This window comes from Ranitomeya variabilis, chromosome 6 (assembly GCF_051348905.1).
Source record: "Ranitomeya variabilis isolate aRanVar5 chromosome 6, aRanVar5.hap1, whole genome shotgun sequence".
NCBI lineage: Eukaryota > Metazoa > Chordata > Amphibia > Anura > Dendrobatidae > Ranitomeya > Ranitomeya variabilis.
Genome location: NC_135237.1, coordinates 272200920 through 272215166, shown reverse-complemented (window position 1 = coordinate 272215166; position 14247 = coordinate 272200920). Strand labels below are relative to the sequence as shown.

General features: G+C 41.3%; 1 protein-coding gene across 7 annotated transcripts in view; it reads right to left on the bottom strand.

Moving 5' to 3' along the window:
* The window catches only part of LOC143782312 (uncharacterized), a 261375-nt gene that overhangs the window by 12791 nt on the left and 234337 nt on the right, over positions 1-14247 (bottom strand). For all 7 annotated transcript variants that reach the window (XM_077269634.1, XM_077269639.1, XM_077269636.1 and 4 more), the window contains 2 exons: positions 14063-14170; positions 7730-7874 (listed from right to left, as the gene is read on the bottom strand). In XM_077269634.1, coding sequence (XP_077125749.1) covers positions 7730-7874; positions 14063-14170 — 253 coding nt within the window. The remainder of the gene's footprint in view (positions 1-7729; positions 7875-14062; positions 14171-14247) is intronic.

The window sequence follows — 14247 nt, the reverse complement described above, 5'->3', positions numbered from 1 at the left end:
GGGAAAGCTGTAAGGGAAATAACTAGGACTGCTAACTGGCCACTTAAGACAAAGGGGAGGTGGGTCACTTCAGCAAGTATAGATTCAACCTGACGCCAGAAGGCTTGGATGTGCAGGCAGCTCCACCAGACATGAGCAAGAGAGCCAGAAGCATTACATTTCTTCCAGCATAAAGAGGAGGAAAGACAAAATTTAGCCAGACGAACAGGAGTGAGATACCATTGAAGTTGAATCTTTTTAGACTGCTCCAAATGGCCAAGGCATGAGGAAAATTTAGAGGGGTGCATCATGGCAAACTGCCAATCTTCCAACAAAGCCTCAAAGGAGAGTGAGGATTGCCAAGAGGTCATAAAAGGGAGCTTGTCTGGTACAGCATGAAACAAGAGAGCCTTGTAAAGGATGGAAATACCATGGGGAACTATGGTGCTTGGTCTAAAAAAACGGTGAGCTGGGTCTTCTGTCAGAGGCGGGGGGGGGGGCACCAAATAGTCGATGCGATTTCAGGAAACTTCGTATTTGTAGATATTGAAAAAAAATCTGTTAGATAAAGAGAATCGACCAACAAGGTCTGAAAATGATAACAGGCCGACAGAGACATAAAGATCAAACACTCAGTGCACCCCGCGCCCCCCCCAGGAGGGCAGAGAAATGTAACCAATAGCATATTCCAAGGCCTGCAAAGAGACATAATCATACATAAACGGGAAATGAGTGGGACACAGGGTCGCCCAGAGCTTCGTAGCAGATCTAATTGAACGAAGGGAAGGGCCACAAGGAGAAACACGAAGCAGCTGGAGTTCTAAGAGAAATTTAAGAGTTCCTGGGGGCATAATGCGACTCAAGAAACCAGGGTAGAAGTGAATTCCCCTCCCACCATAATTTGAGAGGCTCCAGAACTGCGGCTTTATGATAGGACTGAATCCTAGGTGAACCCAACCCGCCCTTAGAGTACGGTAAAGACATAATTTGGCGCTTGATTCTGTGGGGTTTCTTATTCCAGATAAAGCGATCAATAAGTGATTGGAAGCCCGAGATATATTTAGAGGGAATGGATAGGGGGAGGCATCTAAATAGATAAACGATTTTAGGGAGGATTAACATTTTAGATGTTTGGATTCGGGCCATCCACGAAAGTGGAGAGCCAGAGAATTGATCTATGTCTTTTTTAATCTCCGAGAGAGTTTCCTCACAATTAGAATGAATGATATCAGCTAACTTAGTTATCTGGATGCCCAGGTAAGTGAAGCCAAGGGGGGACCAAATAAAAGGATATTTAGATTGGATTTGAATTTGGAGGGGGACAGGGAGAAAGAGGGGAAAGATCGTGGATTTAGTTAAGTTTATAATAGGAAACCGCGGAGAATTGGTGTAAGATTGAAGTGATCGCATTCAAACAGTCGAGGGGCGAGGAGCAGGTTAGGACCACATCGTCAGCGTAAAGGCCAATTTTGTGCTCGATTACCCCCACCAATACACCCTTAATGTCTGCACACTGTCTAACAATGGCGGCCAGAGGCTCCATGACTAGAGCGAAGATGAGGGGGGAGAGGGGGCAGCCTTGGCGGGTCCCATTCAATATAGGGAAAGTCCGAGATTTAAAGCCGGCCGAGCGAACAGACGTGCAAGGATTGGAGTATAGAGCCATAATGGCTTTGGAGATCTGGCCGATGAGGCCGAATTTTTTTTTTAGAGTAAGCTCAATATATCCCCAGTGCACCCCTATCAAATGCTTTTTGAGCGTCAAGAGACAGGAACACACTGGGGAGACTCCCCCTCTCCACCACATCCAAAAGATCAATCAGGCGCCTAGTGCCATCCCTGGTCTGTCTGCCAGGAACAAACCAGACTTGGTCAGGGTGTACAAGTGTGGGGAGAACTGCCAATAATCTGTTAGCCCAAATTTTAGCGTAAATTTTAACGTCGCAATTCAGGAGAGCAATGGGATGAAAATTTTCTGTAGAAGTCATGGGTTTCCCCGGTTTAGGGAGGGTCGCAATAGAGGCTTCCAACCCCTCGGCTCTGATGCTACCAACCGACAACCAATTGTTAAATAAACGCAGAAGGTAATGGGAGAGGACAGGGGAAAAACTGGGCATAATAAAGAAAGGGAAAACCATCCGGGCCTGGAGAGGAACGCTTTTTAGCCTCTCTAACAATTTGAGAAAGCTCGGATTCAACAATAGGGGCATTGAGAAGGGACAGCTGCTCCGCGCTAACTACGGGGAGATTGGCTTTCTCCAAGAAGGCAGTTTTTAACTCCTGCGAGGGCTGAGGGGTACCCGGATCAGAAACGAGGTCATAGAGCAAAGAATAGTAAGAAGCAAATTCTTCAGCAATATGAATAGGATTATACACGCGAGACCAGTCAGACCCAAGCAGGAATGGGATTTTGGATTGGGTTTCCCTCTTCTTAACACATCTAGCCAGAACTGCACCTGCACGGTCCCCCATTGAGTAGAATTTGGCTCTGGTTTTCCTCAAGGCATTCTCCGCTCTATGCAGAAGCAATTGACGGACAAGAAGGCGAGCATTAGAGAGTTCAGAAAACAGCAGCGGAGAAGGGGACACCTTATGAGCAGATTCAAGGCGGGTTATCTCCTCCAAAGCAGAGTGAAGGGCAAGATTATATTTTCGTTTGGCCGTTGCAGCCAAAAGTTGTAAGTTATCATGGGCGTCCCAAAGCTCATTGTGCGAGGATACTAGTTCAGCCATTTTGCGCTCCAGGCGGTCTGTGCGGTTCCCTAACTCTTCCACATCACCTTTAAGGTCCGCCAGCATGGAGCTCTGGGTGATGACGGCGCCATATTGGATCCCTGCAACAGCTGGGGAGAGGTCGCAAAAACATCAATAATCCGTCTGGAGGAATCGTGGGAGCAGGGCTTGGATTTCCCCATGCACTCACCGCAGCTTCAGGTAACGGTGTCGGTGACTTTGGGGACAGAGGAGCCGTCAGGTAAATGCTGTGACCCGCTTTATGGTTCCTGGACACTGAGCTCCCGCTCTGTGCGACCTACTCCATAGGCAGTCAGGCCAACGCCCCCCTGACATCTTTTCTCGTGACATATTGTACTTCATGATAGTGGTAAAATTTGATATTACATGCGTTTATTTGTGAAAAAAACACAACAGAAATTTGGGGAAAATTTTTAAAATTTAGCAATTTTCCAACTTTGAATTTTTATGCTCTTAAAGCACAATTTTGGAACCAAAAATTTTATTTTGATAGGGAGTTATAAGGGTTAAAAGTGGACCAGCAATTTCTAATTTTTATACCATTTTTTAGGGACCACATCACATTTCAAGTCACTTTGAGGGGTCTATGTGATAGAAAATACCCAAGTGTGACACTATTCTAAAAACTGCACATCTCAAGGTGCTCAAAACCACATTCAAAAAGTTAATTAACCCTTCAAGTGTTTCACAGGAATTTTTGGAATGTTTAAAACAAAATGAACATTTAACTTTTTTTTCACAAAAAATTTACTTCAGCTCCAATTTGTTTTATTTTACCAAGGGTAACAGGAAAAATTGGACCCCAAAAGTTGTTGTAAAATTTGTCTTGAGTATGCTGATACCACATATGTGGGGGTAAACCACTGTTTGGGCACATGGCAAAATTGATTGGAATTGAGATGGGACGCCATGTCGCGTTTGGAGAGCTCCTGATGTGCCTAAACATTGAAATCCCCCACAAGTGACACCATTTTGGAAAGTATACCCCCTAAGGAACTTATCTAGATGTGTGGCGAGCACTTTGACCCACCAAGTGCTTCACAGAAGTTTATAATGTAGAGCCGTAAAAATAAAAAATCTTTTTTTTTTTTTTTTTTCCCACAAAAATTATCTTTTTGCCCCCAATTTTTTATTTTCCCAAGGGTACCAGAAGAAATTGGGCCCCAAAAGTTGTTGTAAAATATGTCCTGAGTACGCTGATACCCCATATGTGAGGGGTAAACCACTGTTTGGGCGTATGGCAGAGCTCGGAAGGGAAGGAGCGCCGTTTGACTTTTCAATGCAAAATTGACTGGAATTGAGATAGGACACCATGTCGCGTTTGGAGAGCCCCTGATGTGCCTAAACATTGAAACCCCTCACAAGTGACACCATTTTGGAAAGAAGACCCCCTAAGGAACTTATCTAGATGTGTTGTGAAAACTTTGAACCTCCAAGAGTTTCACTACAGTTTATAACGCAGAGCCGTGAAAATAATTTTTTTTTTTTTTTCCACAAAAATTATTTTTTTGCCCCCAGTTTTGTATTTTCCCAAGGGCAACCCCAAAAGTTGTCCAATTTGACCCGAGTACGCTGATACTCCATATGTTTGGGTAAACCCCTGTTTGGGCACACGGGAGAGCTCGGAAGGGAAGGAGCACGGTTTTACTTTTTCAACGCAGAATTGGCTGGAACTGAGATCGGACGCCATGTCGCATTTGGAGAGCCCCTGATATGCCTAAACAGTGGAACCCCCCCCAATTCTAACTAAAACCCTAACCACACCCCTAACCCCAACCCTAAATGTAATCCAAACCCTAACTTTAGCCCCAACCCTAACCCAAACTTTAGCCCCAACCCTAACCCTAATGGGAAAATGAAAATAAATACATTTTTAAAAATTTTATTATTTTCCAGTAACTAAAGGGGTGATGAAGGGGGGGTTGATTTACTTTTATACTGGGTTTTTTAGCGGTGCTTATGATTGGCGGCTGTCACACACTAAAATACGCTTTTTATTGCAAAAAATAGTTTTTGCATCTCCACATTTTGAGAGCTATAATTTTTCCATATTTTAGTCCACAGAGTCATGTGAGGTCTTGTTTTTGCTGGACGAGTTGATGTTTTTAGTGGTACCATTTTCGGGCACGTGACATTTTTTGATCGCATCTTATTCCGATTTTTGTGAGGTAGAATTAACAAAAACCAGCTATTCATAAATTTCTCTGGATGGGGGGCTTATACAGTTCCACGTTTGGTAAAATTGATAAAGCAGTTTTATTCTTCGGGTCAGAACGATTGCAGCGATACCTCATTTATATAATTTTTTTGTGTTTTGGCGCTTTTATACGATAAAAACTATTTTATACAAAAAATTATTTTTGCATCGCTTATTCTGAGGACTATAACTTATTTTTTGTTGATGACGCTGTATGGCGGCTCGTTTTTTGCGGGACAAGATTACGTTTTCAGCGGTACCATGGTTATTTATATTCATCTTTTTGATTGCGTGTTATTCCACTTTGTTTGGAGGTATGATAATAAAGCGTTGTTTTTTGCCTTTTTTTACGGTGTTCACTGAAGGGGTTAACTAGTGGGACAGTTTTATAGGTCGGGTCATTACAGACGCAGCGATACTAAATATGTATACTTTTATTGTTTGGTTTTTTTTTAATTTAGATAAAGAAATGTATCTTTTGGAACAATATATATATTTTTCTTTATTTAGGAATTTTATTTAATTTTTACACTTTTTTTTTTTTTTTTTTAAACTTTTTTATAGTGCCCCAGGGGGGATATCACATTATAGTGACAGATCGCTGATCTGACTTTGCAGTGCACAGTGTCAGATCAGCGATCACACAGGCACTGCAGGGAGGCTTCCCGGCGCCTGCTCTGAGCAGGCGCTTGAAAGCCATCTCCCTGCAGGACCCGGAAGGCCCCTCGCGGCCAGTTTGGATCCGTGCCTTCCCTGCGCGATGCTTACCTATGCTGCCGGAACGCTGCGATCATCTTTGATCGCAGTGTGCCAGGGGTTAATGTGCTGGGAGCGGTCCGTGACCGTTCCTGGCACATAGTGCCAGATTTCAGCTGTAATAATCAGCTGACACCCGGTGGTGATCGTCCGCGCTGCCCCCGTGAGCGCGGCCTATCGCCTATGACGTACTATCCGGTCACTGGGAATTAAGTCCCAGGTCACCTCGACGGGATAGTACATCATATGGGATAAAGGGATTAAAAAAGTGATGGGGTCTAAAAATACAGTATATAAATATATATATATTTTTTTTAAATTTCCAATTTTTTTCACTATGTATATGTAAAAACATCATGGGGGCGTCGAAGGGTGCATGGACCGAGTGTCCATGTTAGTGAGCCGTACGTGCTGCTGTCAGAAATTGATAGCTGTGCATTTAACAGGTTATCCGCTGTGGGTGGAGCTCTGCTCCATGCGCAGCTGATAGTCAGATTATTGCTGAATATTACAGCCATTATCTGCCTGTAAAGATGCAGACTCACTTTGAGCCCGCATCAAAGTCAGGTAGCAGGCATATGAAGCAACTGGGTGTCATGTCAGTAAGGGGTTAAAAGTCAACTGAAGACCATAAAGCTTGAGTAACTAATTTACTAGACTGTTTTTCTGCTGACTGTCCCTGCCCTGCTTGAGTGACAGGTCTCTCTTTATACACATGGAGAGACCAGTGACTCAAGGGGAAGGGGACTGGAAGAAGCTACCGAGCACCCGCCTCCTGGTCTACTTATCCAAACGGAATGGCTCTCGGTAAGCTTTAAAATACAGGGTTTTCTCTGAAACACCGCAGTTCATGGAGCATGTATCAGGCTGCACAGAAGTTTTATGTTAAACATTTTTGTGATCTGATCTCCATCATGTAGAAAAATACTGAAATACCGCAGTTTTCATAAGGACCACGGAGTGCTACAATTGGCTTTTACTCTGTTCTGTAAAGATCATGTTTCATATACAAGCAGGGTGTGACTAACTAAAATATAACTTTTAATAAATAGGTTTAAAAATGGTATAATATACCCATATAAACACACAATAACGGACTCACAAAAAATCACATTAATTGAAATGTAAAACTACAATAATCCCCGAGATTATACACCTCTATTATGCTTCAACAATCTTAGGGGAAAACAGGGATTCTCATACATGTGAGAATCACCATACAAAAGCCATCAACTATCGCATGTTTCATATTCCCAATACCTTTTTGTGAGAAGGAGACACGGTAGTGGTGATAAATATATGCAAATGGAACGATCTCACCTCAAAGTTCTGTTTCTTAGATATGGGAAAGACCGCTCACTATTGGCGCTGCATCCGGGAGGGGGGGCACATTCCTGCCACACAATCATCCACCCACGCCGCCAAAAGGATTATTGCTTAGCCCCAGAATAGGGAAATGGTTTCTTTATTCTGGGGCTAAGCAAAAATCCTTTTGGCGGCGTGGGTGGAGAACTTTGAGGTGAGATCGTTCCATTTGCATATATTTATCACCACTACCGTGTCTCCTTCCCACAAAAAGGTATTGGGAATATGAAACATGCGATAGTTGATGGCTTTTGTATGGTGATTCTCACATTTATGAGAATCCCTGTTTTCCCCTAAGAGATTGTTGAAGCATAATAGAGGTGTATAATCTTGGGGATTATTGTAGTTTTACATTTCAATTAATGTGATTTTTTGTGAGTCCGTTATTGTGTGTTTATATGGGTATATTATACCATTTTTAAACCTATTTATTAAAAGTTATATTTTAGTTATAGTCACACCCTGCTTGTATATACAACCTATCGGACTGGTGGATTCATTTTTTGTCTTAAAGATCATGTTTCAGCAACATCTATTATAAAGCTGGAGGCTGAAAACACGTTCACAATGGGTTATATTCACAGCTCACCCCTACAATCCCCTAAACAAGGACTCCTGCATAAGCGATACAAGCCTTCTCAGACCTTTGTACATTGAATTCCATTATGAAAAACTTACATGGTTGTTTTTTCTTCTTTTGTGAAGCCTTTTTAGGTTGTGATGTCATCTGGTTTGCATTATGCATACGTGAACGTTGGTTTGCAACATTCTTCACCAAAGACATGGCCACGTCCTGTGCCTTAGCAACTCTAGATGGAAAGAGCTTAAACAATAAAGCAACATATTATTACAAATATCTGGGAGCTCAAACCTGTAAATTAAACAACAGCAAATGCTAATCAGAAGAAGGGTATTTGAGAAGCAGATAGTATAGCCTGCAGATCAAAGCAATAGTTTAGCATTGCTATATGCGTTATCCCAACATCCAGGAAAGAAATATATCTTGGTACCGTGTTAGCCAGTAGATAGAAAAATATTTAGAATTGAGAGTCCTCAGTGGTTGATACCTTTTAATGGCTAACTGAAAAGATGGTAACAAATTGCAAGCTTTCGAGACTACATACGTCTCTTCATCAGGCAAAGACTAAAACAAATTCTGAAGAATCACATATTTATGCACAACATAATATAGAGAAAAAAAAAAAAAAAAAAAAAAAAAGAGGGGAAAAAAAACCATGGATAAGCTAGGTGACATGAAGCAGAATTACCATGGGTGATAAACAGTTACGTCCATAAATATTGGGCCAATTCTTAGATAAGGATTGTTTTATTGTCCTGTGATTAGGGTCTCGTTCTGTTGTGATGACCCCACATGGTCTGAGGGGCAAGTTCATTAGTTGATGTAAAAAGACATAAATCCGTGTGACACATTCATTCCTGCATTTAGAGTGTCAAAGGTCGTCATCAGTTTATACTCCCAGACTCTTCTGTCTCTCTGAGTTTTGAAGTTACTTTTCAATACAAGTAATTTCATGTCCATAATGCTATGATTTGGGAGACAGAAATGTATTGCCACAGGTATATCCATTCTTTTTTCTTTTATTGTATGGCGATGAGAGTTCATCCTTGTTCTCAGTTTCTGCCCTGTCTCCCCCACATACAGACCCCCAGTTGGACATTTAGTACAAATAATTAGGTACACCACATTAGAAGTGATGCAGCTGAATGTACCTGGTATCTTGTAGTCCTGGTGTGAATTGGGGATCTTTATCTTGTCCGTGGTCATTATAAATGGACAGGTTTTACATTTTTTCTGATTGCAGGGAAAGGTACCTGCAGCTGTTGGAGAGGACAGGGAGCTTCTGACAATGATGCTTCTTAGATTTGGGGGCTGCCTAAAACACAGTAGTGGGGGGTCTGGAAAAATGGATTGTAAGCGGGCATCTTTTTGCAGTAAAGGTTGTAATTTCCGTGCAGCTCCCCTTAGCGCCTCCAGATTTGGATTGTAGGTGACCACTACAATCCACTCTAGTGGTCACCTACAATCCAAATCTGGAGGCGCTAAGGGGAGCTGCACGGAAATTACAACCTTTACTGCAAAAAGATGCCCGCTTACAATCCATTTTTCCAGACCCCCCACTACTGTGTTTTAGGCAGCCCCCAAATCTAAGAAGCATCATTGTCAGAAGCTCCCTGTCCTCTCCAACAGCTGCAGGTACCTTTCCCTGCAATCAGAAAAAATGTAAAACCTGTCCATTTATAATGACCACGGACAAGATAAAGATCCCCAATTCACACCAGGACTACAAGATACCAGGTACATTCAGCTGCGTCACTTCTAATGTGGTGTACCTAATTATTTGTACTAAATGTCCAACTGGGGGTCTGTATGTGGGGGAGACAGGGCAGAAACTGAGAACAAGGATGAACTCTCATCGCCATACAATAAAAGAAAAAAGAATGGATATACCTGTGGCAATACATTTCTGTCTCCCAAATCATAGCATTATGGACATGAAATTACTTGTATTGAAAAGTAACTTCAAAACTCAGAGAGACAGAAGAGTCTGGGAGTATAAACTGATGACGACCTTTGACACTCTAAATGCAGGAATGAATGTGTCACACGGATTTATGTCTTTTTACATCAACTAATGAACTTGCCCCTCAGACCATGTGGGGTCATCACAACAGAACGAGACCCTAATCACAGGACAATAAAACAATCCTTATCTAAGAATTGGCCCAATATTTATGGACGTAACTGTTTATCACCCATGGTAATTCTGCTTCATGTCACCTAGCTTATCCATGGTTTTTTTTCCCCTCTTTTTTTTTTTTTTTTTTTTCTCTATATTATGTTGTGCATAAATATGTGATTCTTCAGAATTTGTTTTAGTCTTTGCCTGATGAAGAGACGTATGTAGTCTCGAAAGCTTGCAATTTGTTACCATCTTTTCAGTTAGCCATTAAAAGGTATCAACCACTGAGGACTCTCAATTCTAAATATTTATCCCAACATCCAAAATCCTCTGACTGACTGCGAGCCAGCACTCAAAACATAACACAGGCGGTAGTCAAATTCCAAGCATCAGTATTCTAAATGCCTGGTGATAAAAAAACACATAAAACACTGTTGATCTTTGTGCAGTTAAACCCTTAAGCCCCGAGGGTGGTTTGCACGTTAATGACCGGGCCAATTTTTACAATTCTGACCACTGTCCCTTTATGAGGTTATAACTCTGGAACGCTTTAACGGATTGTTTTCTCGTGAGATATTGTACTTCATGTTAGTGGTAAAATTTATTCGATATAACTTGCGTTTATTTGTGAAAAAAACAGAAATTTGGCGAAAATTTTGAAAATTTCACAATTTTCCAACTTTGAATTTGTAAGCCCTTAAATCACAGAGATGTCATGCAAAATATTTAATAAGTAACATTTCCCACATGTCAACTTTACATCAGCACAATTTTGGAACCAAAAATTTTTTTTTGTTAGGGAGTTATAAGGGTTAAAAGTTGAGCAGAAATTTCTCATTTTTACAACACCATTTTTTTTTTTTTTTTAGGGGCCACATCTCATTTGAAGTCATTTTGAGGGGTCTATATGATAGAAAATACCCAAGTGTGACACCATTCTAAAAACTGCACCCCTCAAGGTGCTCAAAACCACATTCAAGAAGTTTATTAACCCTTCAGGTGTTTCACAGGAATTTTTGGAATGTTTAAATAAAAATGAACATTTAACTTTTTCACACAAAATTTATTTCAGCTCCAATTTGTTTTATTTTACCAAGGGTAACAGGAGAAAATGGACCCCAAAAGTTGTTGTACAATTTGTCCTGAGTACGCCGATACCCCATATGTGGGGGTAAACCACTGTTTGGGCGTATGGCAGAGCTCGGATGGGAAGGAGCACCATTTAACTTTTCAATGCAAAACTGGAATTGAGATGGGATGCCATGTTGCGTTTGGAGAGCCCCTGATGTGCCTAAACATTGAAACCCCCCACAAGTGACACCATTTTGGAAAGTAGACCCCTTAAGGAACTTATCTAGATGTGTGGTGAGCACTTTGACCCAACAAGTGCTTCACAGAAGTTTATAATGCAGAGCCGTAAAAATAAAAAATCATATTTTTTCGCAAAAATGATCTTTTCGCCCCCAATTTTTTATTTTCCCAACGGTAAGAGAAGAAATTAGACCACAAAGGTTGTTATGCAATTTGTCCTGAGTACGATGATACCCCATATGTGGGGGTAAACCACTGTTTGGGCGCATAGCAGAGCTCGGAAGGGAAGGAGCGCCATTTTACTTTTCAATGCAAAATTAACTGGAATTAAGATGGGACGCCATGTTGCGTTTGGAGAGCCCCTTATGTGCCTAAACATTAAAACCCCCCCACAAGTGACACCATTTTGGAAAGTAGACCCCCTAAGGAACTTATCTAGAAGTGTTTTGAGAGCTTTGAACCCCCCAAGTGTTTCACTACAGTTTATAACGCAGAGCCGTGAAAATAAAAATTCTTTTTTTTTCATAAAAATTCTTTTTTAGCCCCCAGTTTTGTATTTTCACAAGGGTAACATGATAAATTGGACCCCAAAAGTTGTTGTCCAATTTGTCCTGAGTACGCTGATACCCCACATGTGGGGGGGAACCACTGTTTGGGCGTATGGCAGAGCTCGGAAGGGAAGGAGCGCCATTTGGAATGCAGACTTAGAAGGATTGGTCTGCAGGCGTCACGTTGCATTTGCAGAGCCCCTGATGTACCCAAACAGTACAAACCCCCCACAAGTGACCCCATATTGGAAACTAGACCTCCCAAGGAACTTGGACCCCAAAAGTTGTTGTCCAATTTGTCCCGAGTACGCTGATACCCCATATGTTGGGGTAAACCCGTTTGGGCGCACGGGAGAGCTCAGAAGTGAAGGAGCACTGTTTTACTTTTTCAATGCAGAATTGGCTGGAATTGAGATCGGACGCCATGTCGCGTTTGGAGAGCCCCTGATGTGCCTGAACAGTGGAAACTCCCCAATTCTACCTGAAACCCTAATCCAAACACACCCCTAACCCTAATCCCAACTGTAACCCTAACCACACCCCTAACCCTGACACACCCCTAACCCTAATCCCAACCGTAAATGTAATCCTAACCCTAACTTTAGCCCCAACCCTAACTGTAGCCTTAACCCTAGCCCTAACCCTAGCAATAACCCTAGCCCTAACCCTAATGGGAAAATGGAAATAAATAATTTTTTTAATTTTATTATTTTTCCCTAACTAAGGGGGTGATGAACGTGGGTTTGATTTACTTTTATAGCGTTTTTCATATCGGATTTTTATGATTGGCAGCTGTCACACACTAAAAGACGCTTTTTATAGCAAAAAAGTTTTTGCGTCTCCACATTTTGAGACCTATAATTTTTCCATATTTTGGTCCACAGAGTCATGTGAGGTCTTGTTTTTTGCGGGACGAGTTGACGTTTTTATTGGTAACATTTTCGGACACGTGACAGTTTTTGATCACTTTTTATTCCGATTTTTGTGAGGCAAAATTACCAAAAAACAGCTATTCATGAATTTCTTTTGGGGGAGGCGTTTATACTGTTCCACGTTTGGTAAAATTGATAAAGCAGTTTTATTCGTCGGTTCAGTACGATTACAGCGATATCTCATTTATATCATTTTTTAATGTTTTGGCGCTTTTATACGATAAAAACAATTTTATAGAAAAAATAATTATTTTGGCATCGCTTTATTCTGAGGACTAACTTTTTTATTTTTTTGGTTATGATGCTATATGGCGGCTCGTTTTTTGCGGGACAAGATGACGTTTTCAGCGGTACCATGGTTATTTATATCTCTTTTTGATCGCGTGTTATTCCACTTTTTGTTCGGCGGTATGATAATAAAGAGTTGTTTTTTGGCTCTTTTTTCTTACGGTGGTCACTGAAGGGGTTAACTATTGGACAGTTTTATAGGTTGGGTCGTTACGGACGCGGCGATACTAAATGTGTGTACTTTTATTTTTTTTTTAAGATAAAGAAATGTATTTATGGGAATAATATTTTTTTTTCTTCTTTATTTAGGAAATGTATTTTTTTTTTTTTACACATGTGGAATTTTTTTTTTTTTTTTTAACTTTGTCCCGGGGGGGACATCACAGATTGTCGATCTGACAGTTTGCACAGCACTCTGTCAGATCGGCGATCTGACATACAGCCGTGCAGACTTACCAGCGCCTGCACGGCACCCGGAAGTACTCCCTGCAGGACCCGGATGCAGCCCCGCGGCCATTTTGGATCCGGGGCCTGCAGGGAGGAGACGCTCGGTACAAGGCGAGTACATCGCCTTGTACCGATCGTCTCAGGGAAGCCCGCAGGGAGCCCCCTCCCTGCGCGATACTTCCCTGTACCGCCTGTACACTGCGATCATGTTTGTATGTATGTATATACATGTGTATGCATGCATGTATATATATATATATATATATATATATATATATATATATATATATATATATATATATATATATATATATCTAGTTGTCCAGACTGAACTACTGATGACCTATTTAATGACGAGCAGCAAATTCACTGATTTGCTTTATAGTGTGCCAGCAGCAGCCGAAACTAAGCAATGTATGGGGTGGAACACAGCAGCCCCAAACATTGCATAGCGCCCATTGCCGAGGACTGGGCATTGTCTCCCATTCAAGAATTAGACCTCCATCAATCTCATATAGATCACATATTCCGTGAACAGGTCATCATTATGACAGTGGTGTAGAAACCCTTCAAGGTTCCTTTGCGGTAATTTAATTCCTTTGGAATGGAACATTGCAAATACTGCAAATCCCAATTAAGACAAAAGTTTTCATGTCCCTCAAGTACAGTATCAGGTATACATAAATGTGCTTGTGTGTACATGGCTCATGAAAGATGAAAATGAGCTGCATGTAGTTTAAAAAAAACAAAAACAAAACAAAAACTCCACAAGTAGAAACTTACAGCAACTTGCATTGCATTGGTACTATAAAATTTCAGATTAGCAGTCAGCTTCTCACAGAGCATTGTTACAGTCGTTGCTTCTATTTCACTGTCAATCTCAAAGGATTCCTACAATGGAAATAAAAAAGGATATTGGAGAAAGGCACATCTATGTATATAATACAAGTTTAGGCAGAACAGCGAAA